Raw genomic sequence first — 17,871 nt, 5'->3', positions numbered from 1 at the left:
ATTTAGAATTTTTATGGTTCAAAATAATATTTCTATACATTTTCTAAAGTATTCTTTCTACAATAGAAATCTAAATAACTTACACCTAAAACACTGACTCAAATTTATTCAAATAATGCATCACTTTAATTAAATTTATGTTTCTTTGAGATGATATATGAAAAACCTTGTGTAATAATAAATTATTAATATATATAGGTAAATGGTATTTTTATATATTTTTTCGGGTAAAGTGCAGAATCGCCCACTTATTTATTTGGCACTTTTTACAAAAGTAAGAAAAGGATAAAAAGAAATTAGATTTTTGTCAATTTTCTTTTGACTTTTTAAGTGAAAATAGGTTGATGTGTACATGAATAAAGTCAAAGGAGTGCACAATGGCATTTTTGTGCAATTCTGGGATTTTTTTTTAAGTGAAAATAGGTCGATGTGTACATGGATACCGAGTATGTGCAATTCTTAAAAACACGCCAAGCAGTAGGCGATTCTACACTTTCCCCATTTTTCTATAGGAATTTAGTTTCCTTAAATTAGTTATTTAGTATAATTATGTGTATATGAGTATATTCATACTTATTCACATAGATGGAATTTTTACAGTACAAAAGTTAATCTTTTTTACATCAAGAACTACATATACTATAAATACTCATTATGTTATAGATTTTATTTATGTAAAATCTGTGGAAGATTATATAGCATTAAAAGTGAGATACGGAATAAAACATTATACGCTATGAGATATTTTCTTAATTCCCGAACTGTGCGTTGAGAATTGGTATTTGTTGAAACTTGTAAATTTTTTTAAATTCATTTTGTTACAATATAATTTATTGTATTTTGGGTACTATTAAGTTTATTATATGTTATCTTCATGTTTCATTTTATCTTTTGAGAGATACAGGTAACATTCAAAGTATTGTAATAAGCGGTCGTCACAGTGTTTGTATATTATTATTTCTTCACTACATTATATTCTTGGATTCATCCTTTCTTCCATGCAAAACATCTATGTGTATGCATGTCATAATAAGCTGCAGGGTGTTACTATCATTGGTAAGCGAGCTTTAAGGGGATAGCAAGTATGCTAAATTTGAACTCTATGTTAAGTTTCTAATTTGCAACTCCCGTATACTTTTTGCTTGCTTGTTAATAATGTTTCTCTTCCTGAAAATTTGGTTTCTTCTAGTTATCTTTTAATTTGGTTTAGTGCATTGTAGGTAACTTAAAATTTAAACAGATGCTAGAAAGTACCATCCTTTGGCAATACATTTCTCATTAGGTATCAAATTGTTAAACAAGCTGATGTGATTAAATAAATTGTTTAATTTCCCAATTAAAGAACTGAAATACAAATATATGCAGCGAGGTACAGTACTATATGTATATATTTATAATGAAATCAATAATACAGTCAAAGTAATGATTCGCAACCATCAAATGAAATGATATTATATATATATGTAATAGATTCTATAGTCGAATACAAGCAGCTGAATCCGTAATGAACAGCAAGAATTTTGATGGCTTAGAGATGTTGAAACTCCAATCCACAATGAATAAAAAATTTGGCAGTCGAGGTAGATTTAATTCAACTTTTCTTTCAGCAAATATGTTGCAGCCACAAACAAGTTGGCACATTATTTATGCCTATTCCAAAAATTAACATTTTTGATAAATGTGTAGTAAGAAACAAGGAGCAGACAGACTGCAATCCAGCTAATACAAAGCATAAAAAGCAAATGCGTTATATTAAGGGTGAAATCTTAATTCAGACCGAGTTAATTTTGGTTCTCGATGCATTTTTACTCGTATTTGATAGTTAATACTGTAAAATTACTATTGGCTGTTTGAGTTTTAGTTTCTTTTACAACATCAAATTATGTAAGAGTCATATGACATGAATTAATCTCGAAATGATGCAGTGCAGAAAGATTACTGTTTTTAGAATAGAGAAGGAAAATTAATTTTATGCTGCTAATTTAATCTTTTGCATATTCCTTATTTTTCTTACATATATATATGTACATATATCATTCGATGGTTGTGAATCATGACTTTGGTTATTATCTTTCTATTCATTTTATTTTCAGAATTATATAAAGGTAGTTTAAAATTTTGTAAAGAGAATTTATACAAATATTTTGTAATATGTTTATAGATATTGACGTGCATTAAGAAGGACGGGCTCGTAGGCTTCTAGATATTTTAAAATTTTTATTTATTTGCATCGAGTTTTATTTAAAATTACTTTACATGCTTTCTCCGCAATTTAGTTCTGTACATTTCATCAGTGCTAATTAGGTACTTCTGCTGGTTTATGGTTTTATGGAAATTTGATTTATAGTTCTATTTTTATGTATTGTTTTTTTATAGGGATTCTGTATATGGATACCCGTTCTATGTACGATTCTATGTATGGATACTCCACTATGGTATAATGCTATTGGTTCTGTTTATGGGTTTTGTGCAGCGATTTTTCCAAGAGGTACCTTTATTGGTCTGTGGATTTTTGTGAAGTGGTTTTTACAGGCTTTGGCGTATGGGTGCCTGTATAGGTGTACATGCTTTTGTTTACTGGATTTTACAAGGCACAGACCTACGGAATATCCATTTTTTTAATGGAAATTTGGCCAATGGATATGCATATAAAGTTTTGATTTTTGGCTATGGGTTTTTACTGGGATTTTGTTTATAGTGCATACAGTTCTACAGGTTTCTACAGAGATTTGGCCTACTCGTATCCGTACAGTCGTACGGGTTTCTGTTTACAGGTTTTTTACAGGTATTTGGCCTACAGGTACCTATACAGCCGTGCAGGTTTCTTTCTATGGGTTTTTACGGGTGTTCGGCCTATGGGTACCCGTACGATCGTACGGGTTTCTTTTTATGGGATTTTACGGGAATTTGGCCTACGGGTACCCGTACAAAAGTACGGGTTTCTTTTTATGGGTTTTTACAGGTATTTGGCGTACGGGTACTCGTACGACTGTATGGGTTTCTTTCTATGGGTTTTTATGGGGATTTGGCCTACAGGTACCCGTACAGTTGTATGGGTTTCTGTCTGTGGGTTTTTACGGGGATTTGGCCTACGGGTACCCGCAGAGCTGTACGGGTACCCGTAGGCCAATTCCCCGTAAAAAAATTTTATGGGTTTCTACGGGGCATTTTTAGCAGGGTTTTTATTGTTAGTAAACGCACAAATACTTTGAATAGAAAATATTTCATTAATATTTTCTCAAAAAAATTTTTTCTAAATTAGTTAAATCTTTTTTAACAACATTAAAGCTCTTAAATTAAAAGCTATGAAATTAAGCAAAATGAAAAATTTAATTATTTTCACATTAATATCTGTAAATTTCCTACAGTTTAAAACTTAAATACTTTAATGCCTTATATTACTTTAGAAACAAAAATCAAATAAATAAATTAAAAATTTTAAAAACCATTATAATTATAAATTGACATTTATACAATACTTTTCTATTCATGGCATAGAAATAAACCAAAAGTAAAAAATATGATAGCGCAAAAAAGCATGAAAAATTAAAGTACCTGAATTTTGTCCAATTGTTTTCTATAACACAAAAGCAGAAGGGTCAAATGAATGTAAATATGAAGATGATGATTTTGTTTTTTAAGGCTAGATAGCTGTATATGAACTTGGATCTTTCCTCTTGTATAACATCTTTGTGCTCCTTTCTTTAATAACCATAAAAAATCTTGACCATTACAAGGTATGGACTGAAAGAAATAGTTCTCTCAAATGCATGGAAATTAAAACTTTTCCACTTTCCAAGCTGGATATTATACAATTTAAAGAAATAGATTTATATTATGTTTTGAAAATAATATTAAGCAAACAGTATTGGTTGTGAGAATCAACTTTAACTGCTCCATCCATGCGGTTTTCACAACTCCTAGAACTGCAGGTTTCAATACTTAAATTGCTCATCAACTGTTGTTTTTAAGTTACTGTATGGCTTGTGGTTTATTTGCATATGCCTTTCCTTTAATTAGTACAGAGATAAAATCTCCAAACCGTTAAATCAGCCAACTAAAATGACCAATTAAAATTCAAAAAACAGGAAATTATGTTATTGCCAAAATTTTCCATCATTGTTTATCATGTTGTGTGATGATAAGAAATCAGTAAATTACAAAAGTATTAGCTGGAGACCTAGGTACATTTTGAACACTGAAGAAGCTTTATGTTCATAGCATCAAAACAGGTTTAATTTCAAAGTAAAATTGAATATCTTTCATTCATTCATTCTAATTTCCAGATTTCTCAGCACAACAATGATATGTTGAAAACTATTATCTTCCATAATTACTAAAAAAATATACTTATTTTAAGAACTTTTATACCTCATCCTTTACTTCTTACTTTCATTCTGATATTTCTTTTAAAAAAATAAAAAGTACTCTGTAGAGACATTAGGTATTTTTTGGAAGCAAGCAAGATGAAAAATGAGTGATCGCCTTCGCCGGGAATCGAACCACGGACCTCTGTAATACCGGCAAAGCATGCAGAACCACTACACCACAAAGGCAAGCTAAGCAGGTGGGAGAAATACCTTATAACTTCATAAAAAAAGGAAGAAAAAAGATAGATAAGGTATTTTAAATGCATAATATTTAGAATATTTTCCTTACCTTTTTCCAACAAGTAATTATAATAATTACTTTTTTACATAAAGCAATTATACCTGTACTTCAGATTTAACTATAATTTAATTGGAAATAATAAGAAATACAGAACTGCACTTTTTCCATGAAAAATCACTTAACTCTGTGTTTTTTAATTCTATTTTCTACAACTGAAGAAATATTTCTGAAATAATACTTAAGTGATGTTTTTAGTTTTGAAATATAACAAATATGAAAATTTCACATGCAGTAAGATCTGTTCATGTTTAAAGATTAATCGGTATCAAATTTCTAAAACTAAGCTAAATTTCAGCTTAATAAGGAAAAAAAAAAAAAAAAAAAAAATTGACGTATTTCTGGAAATAGTAGAAGAATCTGAATCACTAACAGCAAAAATAATAAAAATAATCCAATAATTATCGTTATACCTAATTAAAAATCACAAATGAAAAAGCCACCATTTCAAATACAAAGGTTATCACAAATACGTACAGTGTTTTACTAAAGGAAGAAGAAATTTAAATTTATGAAATAATTGTTTTACAACTGCCTCAGTTATTACTGACAAACAAATTTCAAGCTTTTAATGACACGCGTGCACACATGGGTAGTGCTGCGCCACTTATGGTAAGTAAATTACCTCAGTTAATACTTTGTTTGAAAAATAGTAGCAACGCCTCAGTTTATCGTGAGACTGTGATTAGAACAGAAGTTTAAAATTTTTTTAAAGAAATGAGTTTGTAATGAAGCAGTTTGTTGCAAATAATTTAAATAAAATGTTTATGCCTAAAAAGAAACTTCTTGTCTGTCAATTTCAAGCGAGCTGTCTCATTTATCTGATTTAATGACTATCTTTAGTCTAAAGTAAACGACATTTTTGATGCTCCCGGTAGTGCAGGCTTAATTGAACAGCGACAGAAGCTAGAAAAGGTAAGAGAAGATTTATTGCTTTCCATTTTGAAGAATATTCGAATGATTGAATACTTGAATATTTGAATGATTGAATTTGATACCTAAACGGTAATTTATGTGTATTGAAAATACAAAGTTTCAGAAATTTTGAGTGAATAACTAAGATAGTAGATATAGGAATAATAAAGAGAAACAAAACTGTTCAATGGGCTTCATTTACAAAGCCCTATAATAAATTAGAAAGCATACTAACTGATGATAGCATCAAATATGACGAAATTGAAATATGTATAGGTTTATTTAAACAAAAGGGCAGACACTTAAGAATTAATTCATAACAGTTATTTAGATAGTTTACAAAATGAAAATGACTTTGAAACTGAATTTATTTTAGTTGAAGAGTATCACGAAAAGGCTTTAAGAATTTAGTTAAGAGCCAAACAGGTGTTAGATAATTTGTTGAAAAATATTTCAAGTGAAAACAAGTTTGATGGTTACAATAATAGTCATTCATTACAAGACAATAAATTGCCAAAAACTTTATGCCAGCTATTCCCTGAAGTTGAACTTTATAAGTTTGGAGGAGAATTAAAAAAGATTGGTTAAGATTTTGGAACCAATTTAGAAATATACATCACAATGTAAACCTAACTAACGCAGATAAATTTCATTATTTAATTCAGTCGAAGAAAGTAAATTCAGAAGCTAGGGAGATAGTTGAATCCTTTCCAGTGACAGATGAAAACTATTCTATAGCTATTCAAAGTTAGTCGAAAGGTATGGCAGAGATCTATTAATAGATTTTTTATGTTAGAGAGTTATTAAAACGCATCTTGGACAGCGCAAATAGAAATAAATGTGATTCTTTGAGTTGTTTATATAATAAGCTATCTACTCAATTGAGAGCACTGAGCTTCTTAGGAGTTACATCTGAAATGTGCAGCGTAATATTGCATCCTCTTGCTGAAAGTGCATTGCCTCCAAATGTTTTACACTCATTCAAATGTCAAAGAAAAATATAGAAAGCAAACAACATTTAGCAAGTCTCGATGCAATTCTTTGTTTTCTGAAAAATGGAGTTCAAGCTCCCTCCGAGTGAGAGAACTTAATGGCGCCGCCGAGTCACAAGTTCAGAGATTGGAAACCTTCAGCAGCGGAATTTATCAGTCATAATGCAGACAATGACACTTGATGAACATATTGTTCAAAGAATCACAAGACTAGATTTTGCAAGAAAGCATACTTAATTTCATTGGATGAAAGATCGTCTGTTATTAAAAGGAAAAGTTTATGCCATGTTTGTTTAGAGAAGGGTCATTTAGCCAAACGCTGTCTGTCTAATAATAAATGCTATTGCTGTCCTAAGAGACATTTAAAATTTATGTGTCCAAAATTTTCAAATTTCAAATGTAATCATTTGAGTGAGGTATCAAAACAAGATGCTAATGAAAATAAAAAAAAAAAGGTTTCAGATACTTTACACTCGCGGGTGCATGTAGAAGTATTTTTACAGACTCTTGTAGTTACTATTAAGGGAAAAAAGGCACAGTGTAAAGAAAGGATAATTTTAGATACAGGTTCTCAAAAGTCTTACATTAAAAGGTCCATTGTAGAAGAGTTAGGTCTTGATTTTCAAGGAGAAGAGGAGCTTTCACACTCATTATTTGGAGGTAAGAAAATCGAAACACAACGACATAAATGTTATAAAATTTATTTCTATAGCCTTAACGGTGATACATTTGTAGTTTAGATGCCCTGGATCCGGATATAATCTGTAATGAGATATCTAGTGTTAGACACGGACCTTTTATGAGTGAATTAAAATGAAAGAAAATAATTATAACTGACTTTCAAAATGATGTAAGACATATTGAAGTGCTCTTGGGGGCTGATGTTGTTGGTAAACTATTTACGGGTAAGCATAAACAATTGACATCAATTGACATTGGGATTAGTAGCCTCGAAGACTAAATTGGGTTGTATATTAATGCGAAAGGTCCCTCAGGTAGAATATCATAATGTGAATATGACTTTTGTTAGTATGCTTTCTCAGGAATTACCCGTTTCACTTTTGTGGGACTTAGAGCTGCTTGGTACTAGAGATTCTGGTCAGCAAAATACAAGATTGGCAACAGGCTATAATGATTCATTTTCAAGAAACTGTTCAACGAATTTCAAATGGAAGGTACAAAGTAAGTTTGCCATGGAAAAAAGGTCATGCATTTTTGCCGAATAATTATAAATTATCTCTCAAGAGATTAGAATCAACTTATAAGAAATCAGAAAAAACTGGATATACAGAAAAATACCAGCATGTGCGCTACTTATGGTAAATAAATTACCTCAGTTAATACTTTGTTTGAAAAATAGTAGCAACACCTCGGTTTATCGCGAGACTGTAACTAGAACAGTAGTTTTAAAATTTTTTAAAAGAAATGAGTTTGTAATGAAGCGGTTTGTTGCAAATAATTGAAATAAAATATTTATGCCTAAAAAGAAACTTCTTGTCTGTCAATTTCAAGCGAGCTGTCTCATTTATCTGATTTAATGACTATCTTTAGTCTAAAGTAACCGACAGATGGATTATTTAGAAAAGAAAAATTGTTGGAATGTTTGTGTAAATTTATGATCAGTTTCACCTGAAGTTAAAATGTAGTTATATTTACAAATATTAAGGCAGCATGCCAAAATTTATCTAAACAAGCAGTGGCTAATTAGTAGCTTATGGACCATGTGCAGACAGCTAAATCACTTTTTTTAGTATGCTGCAAGGTTAATAAAATTTATTGAACCCTGTGAATTATCCCTACATGATAAGAAACAGCAGTAAACTATTGTAGCAGTGTACTCAATAACTTTTATGCATCTGTCCACACGCATGCATGCACACTCAGAGCTACACACGAAAGTAATGAATGTGGTATGAAAATAATTATGTGGTGAGAAAGTGATTATTTTTTATGTATATAGATTTAAGGGAAGGCATACATAAAATATCTGATAAGCTATTCCTTATTAAGTGACTGACAGGCTTTTTTATCGTAAGAAATAAAGTTTCCAAGTATGTAATTCCTTCTTTTTTTGCTGTATTGCTGCAGTTTTCCTTTATATTTTATATAAAAGTTATTTAGAATTTAGAAAAATGACATAATTATAGTGCTGGTATTTATTGCATCACTTCAGATTTTTCAAATTTAAGTCGCATTTTTTATTTATATTTTTAAAATGTAAAATTAGGATAAAAATTCAAAGTTAATATTAAATAATATTGAATTCAAAGTTAATATTTTAACACCTTATACCGGGTGGCCATAATTAAACTCACAGTGCTCACAGTGTTCTGTAGCGTGATCTATTTGCGAGAATGACACCACATTTTGTAGGAAGATTAAAGAAGACAGGGGATGAAGGATTCCGCGAAAAAACAAATTAGTTCCAAAAGTCACCACTAGGGGAATATTTGGCACTGTGCAATAGAAAATAGAGTGTTAACAAATGCAAATTAATACGGAATAAAATTACCTTTTATTATGCACATTTTCTGATTTAGTTCAAGTGCAATATGGCAACACTTTTAAAAAAGCATAAAATCTACATAAACACCGATAAAGTCTCGTGATCTGCACACGTACGATGGACCATGATAAGCGATTGACGTTTGCTCTCACCTTTCTTACCAGAATGGACGTGGATGATGCTTGGCCGTAGAAAATCTTATGGGGAGACGAGGACCACTTTTACCTGAATGGAACTGTGAATACCAGGAACGGCCGAATTTGGGATGACAAATCACCACATGCAGTCACAAACATTCCCTTACATTCACCAAAGGTAACTGTTTGGTGTGGGTTCACAGCGGAATTTATCGTAGGTCCATTCTTCTATGAGAACATTACCCCGACAGGACCGGAAACCTGTTCTGTTACTGGAGAAAAATATCGCCACATGTTGAACAGTTTTGTCATTCCAGCACTTCAGCAAAGACAATGCCTGGGGGAAATCATTTTCATGCAAGATGGAGCCCCTCCACACGTTGCTATACGGTACATTTAAAAGCCAGCACAGGTGAAAAGAACTATATACGATTTATCTGTTCTGGTTGCTGATCTAACCCAAACTGAATCCGTAAAGTCCATTCCAGAAACAAGAAATGAAATTTCAACTATTCTGTCTTTTGGTAGCTGTGCGATCATCTGTTGAGCAGGAGCAGGTTTTGCTGTATACTTTCTACAAATATGACAGTTTCAAAGTATCTTCTTCCCAAGCTGTTTAGCCTTTCGGTATCCAGTATTCTTTTCGAAGGCTGGTCAATGTGGCTGTAACCCCACTATGCATCAACTTGTCATGTTTTTGTTCAATAATCAGTTCTGTAAATTTTGAATTCTGAAGCAAGAAAATAGGCTGTTTTTCTTTGGTGATGAAATCGGGAAAATTGTAATCTTCCTTGAAGGCGCAAGATTTCTTTATCATCTAAAAATGGGGAAAATGAATATATGGATGACTTCTTAGATAGGCTTTTACCAGTTTCTAATGCTGAAATTTCCAAATTATATGCTACTCCTTGAATTCTATGGATCTAGAATTCTTCTGCATCTTTAAGCTCTTGAGCTGTGGCAACATCGGTCAAGTTTGTTAATTTCCTAGTTTTCAAAGTAAAGCGTTTAATCCATGCTGTTATTCTTAATCTCTACATATAATAAAAGAGTCTGTCCACGTGTGTGTCCTTTGTTTGCGCTGCACGTAAGCTAATAGACCCATGGCTACAAAATTTGGTACACAGGTGCATCTAGACAAGAGGCAGTGCAGATCGAAGTGATTTTTTCAAAATTCGAATTTTTTTAATTTTATGTTTTGTGACGAAATTGCGTCATTTTGAGACATAATGGGCTATAGAAAAGCGAGATTTTACTCTACACACTCCATTTTCACATCATCATGAAATGTAGGCACTTGCTATTTTACAAACTTAAAATAAATTTCGTGTTTCAATAAATCAATTAAATACAAATTTATTTAACAAAGTGAGCTTAACACCTTTTCAACGGGATTTTTTTCTAAAAAAGTTTATTTTTAAAAAAGTACAGTTTATTTTCCTTTGATTTTTGGACACGTTCAACTTTCATACTTGCGACTGCTTTTACAAAAAGAAGAATTTGGGGAAAATGAAAATATTTTGTATTTTAAAAATGTGATTTTGGCAATAACTTTCCTTTCTTATTGTTGTTGATAGATTTTTGATGAAATCGCATCATTTTGAATAGTTTCATTCTTTTAGAAATATGAGTTTGACAACAATATTTCATCGTATTTCTTATGTCACTGTTTTTAAGAAATTGGCATATTTCATTGTCCTTTTTTATATATATAATACATTTTTATATTTAATAAATAAAAGTAACACACAAAATGTTAAAAAAACGCCCCTTTGGACATAATTTAAAATGTAAAACTTTTCAGATTTTTTATTTTTATTTATTTTTTTTTTTTGATGAAGAGTAAAATTCTGCACAGGTTTTACATTTAACGTTTGGTGTTCCCTTCAGGCACTTTTCCTGTACATTTAAAAGCCAGATGAAGGCTGGCAGCGTAGCTGCTAGTATTTTTATAAAATTATTGTACTCTAAAACATCAAATAATTCATCATTCTCTCATACGATACATTTATACTGTTGGGCCCAAGCAAACTTCTTTCTATATTCTAAATTTTCTTCTTCAACAACATCTACATTACCAGAGGACCAACATTCTGAAGAATGTAAAAGCCAGGGTAGTCTAAGTTAGCACTAGTAGTTCCTAGTGATATGAGGTTGGCAGGGTTGTTTTTCTCACAGCAACAATGCCAAATGCTGCTTTCAGTTAGTTTCTGAATTCATAAGTTCTGTTCTTGATGAAAAGTTTAAATCTTTTGGGAGATCCTCGAATCCAAAAATAAGCTGCTAGTTTCAATTATAATTTCGAGATTTACATATTTTTATCTTATATATATATAAGATAAAAATATGTAAATCTCAAAATACACACATATGTATATATATATATATATATATATATATATATATATGTGTGTGTGTGTATAATTTGAATTTAAATAAGAAAGGAGGTTTGAAATCTAGCAAAAGTCATAAAAACATTTGCGTATCCTATCAAATTCTCGAAACTCTATGAAAAATAAGTGACACATCAAATTAAAAAAAAAAAAAGAAAAGTGAAATATCAAATCTAATCAACTGAAAAATGTGTATATATATATATATCAACACACACAAAAAATAAATAATAATTAAAAACAATGTTACAGTGATTTAAATGGAACAAAGATAATATGCTCTGGGGTGAAAATGATCAGATTTCATGATCTGAAAGTGAAGATGTCAAAAGTGATAGCATACATGAAAAAAAAATCTCAATAAATTAAGTAGCTTACTACATTTATAGCAGTGCCTATTTAAGTAATTTAATATATTCCTTATATTTTAATACCTACTATAAAATAATGTTTATTAAAAACATTTTGGGACAGTTTTCTAGTTTTAAAATCTTATTTGGCTTAAATCTGAAGTAATGATGTACATAACTAAGAAACCGCTGTTCAAATAATAGCTATTTCATTAGCAATTAAAATATACTGAAAAGTATCAAAATATTATTAACACAAAAGGCTAAATCTAAGTCGAAAATTATAACGTATCTAAGATCTATCTTTCTATATGAAGAACATCATATCCATATCTATGATTGACTATGATTGATTATGAAGGTTAAGTTAAATATTTATTTAGACTATATACAGTTAATTAATTAATTAATCAGCATATGGAAAATTCTACATAACAAAGGATATGGCTTAATGCGCCATTCCCGTCTAACATCTAACTTTTTTACTTCAAGTGAGGGTGCTGCTATTACCATATGACATCATATTTGTCTACAACTATTAATAAGCATACTAGCCAGCATTATTACTGAGAATATTTACAATACTATTAATATGAAAGATTTAAAAATGGCATATGGCTGGCAAAGAGTAATTATAATTTAAGTTAGAATAACACACCAAACAACAATTATTTTAGAAGTAAAAAAAAAAAAAAGCATTATGTTTGCAAATTTTCCAGGACTAGTTTCGATGGTTTAACTCAGTGATCATTAGTCAACAGAGCCAATTATCAACAGTTCAATGATTGAGACACCTTTTGAGAGCTACATACTTTACCCTAAATTATATAGCTAGGTATATTGTTATTCACTTAATTAGGGTACTCTTACGCTGGCTTTTATTAAGAAAGTACTCAATCTGATCATCATAAGTTCGCCGAGGTCGACCCTCTTCCAACTCTCCCACCCACACTTGTCTGGCATACTCGTTCTGTATATCTTTTTCTGATCATCCTCTCTTTATTTCCAAACCAACTTAACATACCTTTCTCAATTCTCAACACTACACCTTTTTTTTTACTCTACAATACTCCCTAAAATTAACTTAATGCTTCAATTTTTAAATCTTAGTTTAACTATATACGTATGTCAAATAAAACTTGATATCAGATGTAATAATGATACTATTTGTTGATTAAATAAAACTATAATTAAAATTGTGACAATAAATATGTAAGGTATCCAGAAATTTAAATCATGGTAATCATGAACAAACATTAATGTGAACAATTACTTTGCATGTAATTGGAAAGTTTGTGTAACTGAGGTTTGTATGTTTTTTTAAATTTTAAGTATGATTCCAAGTTCTCATCAACAAGACGACTTCACAATTTACTCTTGATAAGGCTGATGCTTGAAAATGATACAGATCTGAATAAGGAAAGAAAACAAGTGCTAGTTTTTTTAGCTGATTATAAGAGTCAGGAATATTATTCCATGTACTAAAAATCAACATATCTTCCTTCTCCAGGTCTTTCAAGGAAGACCACTTGTGTTGTCAATATTTGTTTTTCTCCAGTGTTTTTATATCAATGCTAAAACGTTCAAATTTCAAGCTCCATAATTCATTTTGAATTAGAAAATGTCAATATCAGAATTATTTTCTTGGCAATGTTTTAACAGGCTTTGAAAATGAATCAAAGTTTCTCTTTCAAAATCTTGATCAGAAAGAGATAATTTGTTTTCAAATGAAATAAGTTCTTCTAACATCGAAAAAAGTTGTGTTTCCTTTCCCCTGTAGCTTTAAGCTGATTTAGATGAGACATACAATTTTTGGATCCACTAACCGTTCATTAGTTCTGGATAATAAACACCCTTTTCCAGGAGAAATGCTTTAATTTCTGTTAATAAGGATGCAAAACATTTCCTCTTGATAACCAATGTACTTTGTTATGCAGCAGAAGATCTGCATACTTACTCTCAATTTCAACTAAAAATCCTGACTGATGATGATTAAGAGCTTCAGGTGTAATGAAGTTGATAAAATCTTAATCACCAATTCCATAATTTTGCAAATTTCTTCTGGAAATGTCTGAGCACAAAGTGCTTTTTTATGAAACATACAGTGGTAAGTATCTTGTGATTGATTTTTTCTTTCAAAAAAGCAACTAACCCATTTTTTTATACTGGTCATACTTTTCGCCCCATCTATTGCAATTGAGACAATTTTATTGAAGGGAATATGGTGTTTTTCAAAGCATCCAGTTACAGCATTTGCTATATACTCTCCACGTGTTTGACCTTTGAGTGGCAATAATCCAAAAGTTCTTGGGACCAATGGGACCTGTAGATGAAATAAATCATACAAAAGGAAAACTTGTATTATATCATTTATGCCACAAGGCCAGGGTTCGTACACATGTCTGTACACGGAAATTAAGCACTTTTAAGGACCATTAATGAAAAAAATTACGGACCTATGAGCAAATGGGAACTGAATAAATTCAATTAAAAATATTATCTATGCCTGAATTTCACTTTTGTAATACCATCCTAAAAATTAAATAGATCCCTAAGTAGTATGTATTATTATTAAAAATGAATGAATTAACATAATAAGTTTGAGAATAAAATAAACTTTAAATCCTCTGAGCGGCCAGGGTTTCGCTAAGAAAGCAAAAATTTCCCAAAACTACAATGAGAACAAATTATTTTTTTGATTTTAATGTAAAAACTCTCCTGGTATTTCATACCTGGATTTGTTCCCTTTTGATATAGCGCCTTAATTTATTTGACATATTTTAATATGCATGTATATATACGTTCCTACAGATATCACAAAAAATAATCTAAGCCATATATATACGGCCTTGCCGCTTAGAGGGTTAAGCAATTTATCAAGTAGCATTAAATATTTTATACTTATAATAGTTGGACATATTTGATAGAAGATAAGTGACATTTACGTTTTACTAACAGTTAGCGTTATGTTGATTTTTTTTAGTCTCATTTTGTCACATACTAGGTCAGTCTACAGGTTCAGTAAATAGCAGGTAGATTTTATGTCAAACAGCATAGGTTAAAAAGAGAAGTAAGATCATAATCAGCATGATTCATAACCAAAAGACTGAATGTTGTCACCGCTGCTGCTTGTCTAGAGAGAGATCTGCTGATTAGAACAAACCTGAAAAGCCTGATGTAGGCATGGTTGGGTAAGTTTTGAAAGTTAGTCAGGCTTTGTTTGATGCTGTTAGTGTCGTAGGTTCGTATAGAGTTCCAGGGGTTGTAACCGAGTTAATATACTTTAAGGTTCCAATAAGCCATTAAAGCACCAGAGGTGATAAGTTATTTTGTATTATTTTAAGTTTCACTAGATGCAAAGAATAAGTTTTACTTGAATTTTTACATTTTTGTATATTTTATCTTGTGACCGCAGTGAGAATTATTGAAAGGCAATAACTCGCTTTAACATGTAGAGATGATTTTTAAGGATAAGCAGTTAGTTATAAATAATTAAATTAGATACTTAAATAACCTTAGTCATTATGGATTTACATGGCCACTATTAAATTTTATTTTTTAACAATATTTGTTAATAAAGCCATATTAAAATAAAAATCTAATAAAATTTCACAGTTTAATATACATGTAATTTATGACATTGATTCTTAAGGGGTGTCGGAAACCGACAATGTTAAATTGGCCATTTTCAATGTACCTTTTCTCACGATCTACTGTAGATACACGCTTGACATTTTTTGTGTAATTAAACAACAAATCACAACAAAATATTTATACGTCATTTTAATTTGAAGCCTTTCCAAATATTTTGGCTAGTTTATATCAATTTCCTTCTCTTTAAGCATATTTTCTAACAATAAGGGATTTGTCTCAATATAAAAACCAGTGCTCTTGCTAGTTCCTACGTGCTTTATCTCCTAACTTGTCAACCTCTCCACAATACACCTATGAGGGTTTACATGGTCTGGTAAAAGTTAAATAGCCCCAAACCCCCGACAGACGTGAAGCATATTATTGCTATGTCTGAAAGTAACTACAATATCAGACAAAAGTTTAAATAAGCCTCTTATTTAAAAAGAACTTAGAACATAAAGGCCTGTTCTGATGCTAACAAAATCAATTACAGCTAACAGTGACATAATTAAACAAAAACAGTCTAATTCAAACTAAAAATGTATAGTGGTCAAAGATTATACAATTAAATTTTAATTTAATCTGGCTCAGTAACTCTTTCATATGAGGAAATAGAAATGGGAAATTATAGTAAAGGCTGAAATCATAAACAATGGGGTAATTTAAATAATAATAACTGCACATATCTTTGATGAATATTCTTTATGTATTCAATTTCTTTCTTCAACACGTTCCCTTTTCATTTTAGATTTTTTGGATTTAATTAAGGATTTATGTTATTCTAAAAAACACTAAATGCATTTAGAATGTATAGAAAAAGCGCTTAATTTTATTTCTTTAGCAATATGAGCATTTAGAAGAAATATGAAATATATATGGTAAAGGCCGGTAATAGAGCTGATGTGGCAGAATTTTTAGAATTTAGTGACACACCGAACAACAAAATCTAGAAATGGAAAAACTTTTAGAATTTAGAGCCTACATTGGAAGCAGAATTTAGAAAGGCACTAGGCAACATAATTTAGGATCCACAGAGGTTACATCAGGTGGGAAAATACCTAGAGCCAGCTATGTGTATAATGAATTAAGACATATTAGATGAATCTTTTAAACTGTAAGTTTTCAATTTCCTTATTAATAAAAAAATTCCTTTCTACAATGCCTGCCCATGTCATAAGATTAGAAGCAATTTTGATATTTTCCATGCTTGAGTCAAATGAAAAGTAGAGAAAATTAAGGGAAGATAAACATGTTAAGATTCTAGTATCAGAAGTAAAACAATCAAATATTATATTTTCATTGTTCTTCTAGACGTTCCCCAAAAAGTAAGAAATTCATTGCAAACTTTCTGTAAAATACATCCACTACATGTTGATACCATGGAGACATTTTTCGTTTTGTCACATATTTCTCGAATCATCTAGAATCGTGGGTCTATAAATTTTCTCTTCAACTCCTTCTAAGCTGCAATGTCTAAAATCCCAAAGAAAAATTATCCCTACCAATTCTGTAACAGCAAAAAGACAAATATTTTTGGAAAAAAAAAAAAAAAAAAAGGAGGAGGAAAAAAAGTGTAAAATTAATTTTATAGAGAAACCTGATGCATATTCTGAGACAATTACATGGAAAAAATTCTTACTATGAAAAGATTTAAAAAAAGACATTTTTAATTAATTACATAGATAATTTTGCTTTTACTAAGAGCTGTTTTGTAAATTGTGCTTTACAGCATTATACATTGTTTATTTTTCAGATTCAAAATTTTGTATAATAAGTTGCCAAAATCAAACTTTATAATATGACAGCAAAAAATAAAAATGTTTTAGTTTAATGTTATTTTTTAAATATAATTTCAATATATTACCATTATTTTAATGAAATAATCAATGTTACGATGTTTAAAAAAAAATCTTCGAAAAATTCTCAGATCTCGGAATTAAAAATTTTCTATAAAACCTGATCTTAAAATAGCCAAAATGTTGATAAGTCGCCAAATTTAGAACCGTTTAATTAAAGAATTCACATCCCCAAAAGCGAAAAGTAGTTTAAAAGCTCTTTATTAGAAAAAATGAATTTCAAAATGCTTATGTTTCACTTCTTGCTTAGAAACTTTAGTATTCCATCATTTATATTAGAAATAGAAACAAATTAGAACTCATGAACCCATTCAAAAGATAACCATATATACGGCAATGAATCGCGAAAAATATTTCTCAAAATGCTAATTCACACTCAAAATGACAGTCGTAAAAACAGACAGATATTTCAGATGATTAA

At 30.3% G+C, this 17,871-nt stretch overlaps 1 protein-coding gene across 4 annotated transcripts in view; it reads right to left on the bottom strand.

The window, feature by feature from the left end:
- LOC118201073 (protein unc-13 homolog D-like) overlaps positions 1-17,871 on the bottom strand; it is a 117,602-nt gene that overhangs the window by 33,209 nt on the left and 66,522 nt on the right. For all 4 annotated transcript variants that reach the window (XR_015042622.1, XM_085822111.1, XM_085822109.1 and 1 more), the window contains exon 9: positions 3,556-3,744. Coding sequence is in view for 3 of the 4 variants with exons in the window: in XM_085822111.1 (XP_085678237.1) it covers positions 3,556-3,744 (189 nt within the window). In the remaining variant the exon portion in view is untranslated. The remainder of the gene's footprint in view (positions 1-3,555; positions 3,745-17,871) is intronic.

This window comes from Stegodyphus dumicola, chromosome 8, assembly GCF_044657685.1.
Source record: "Stegodyphus dumicola isolate Sdum_Otavi_A_Nest chromosome 8, ASM4465768v1".
In the NCBI taxonomy this organism is placed as follows: domain Eukaryota; kingdom Metazoa; phylum Arthropoda; class Arachnida; order Araneae; family Eresidae; genus Stegodyphus; species Stegodyphus dumicola.
The sequence above is the reverse complement of the archived record's forward strand: the minus strand, read 5'-3'. Positions and strand labels throughout refer to the sequence as shown.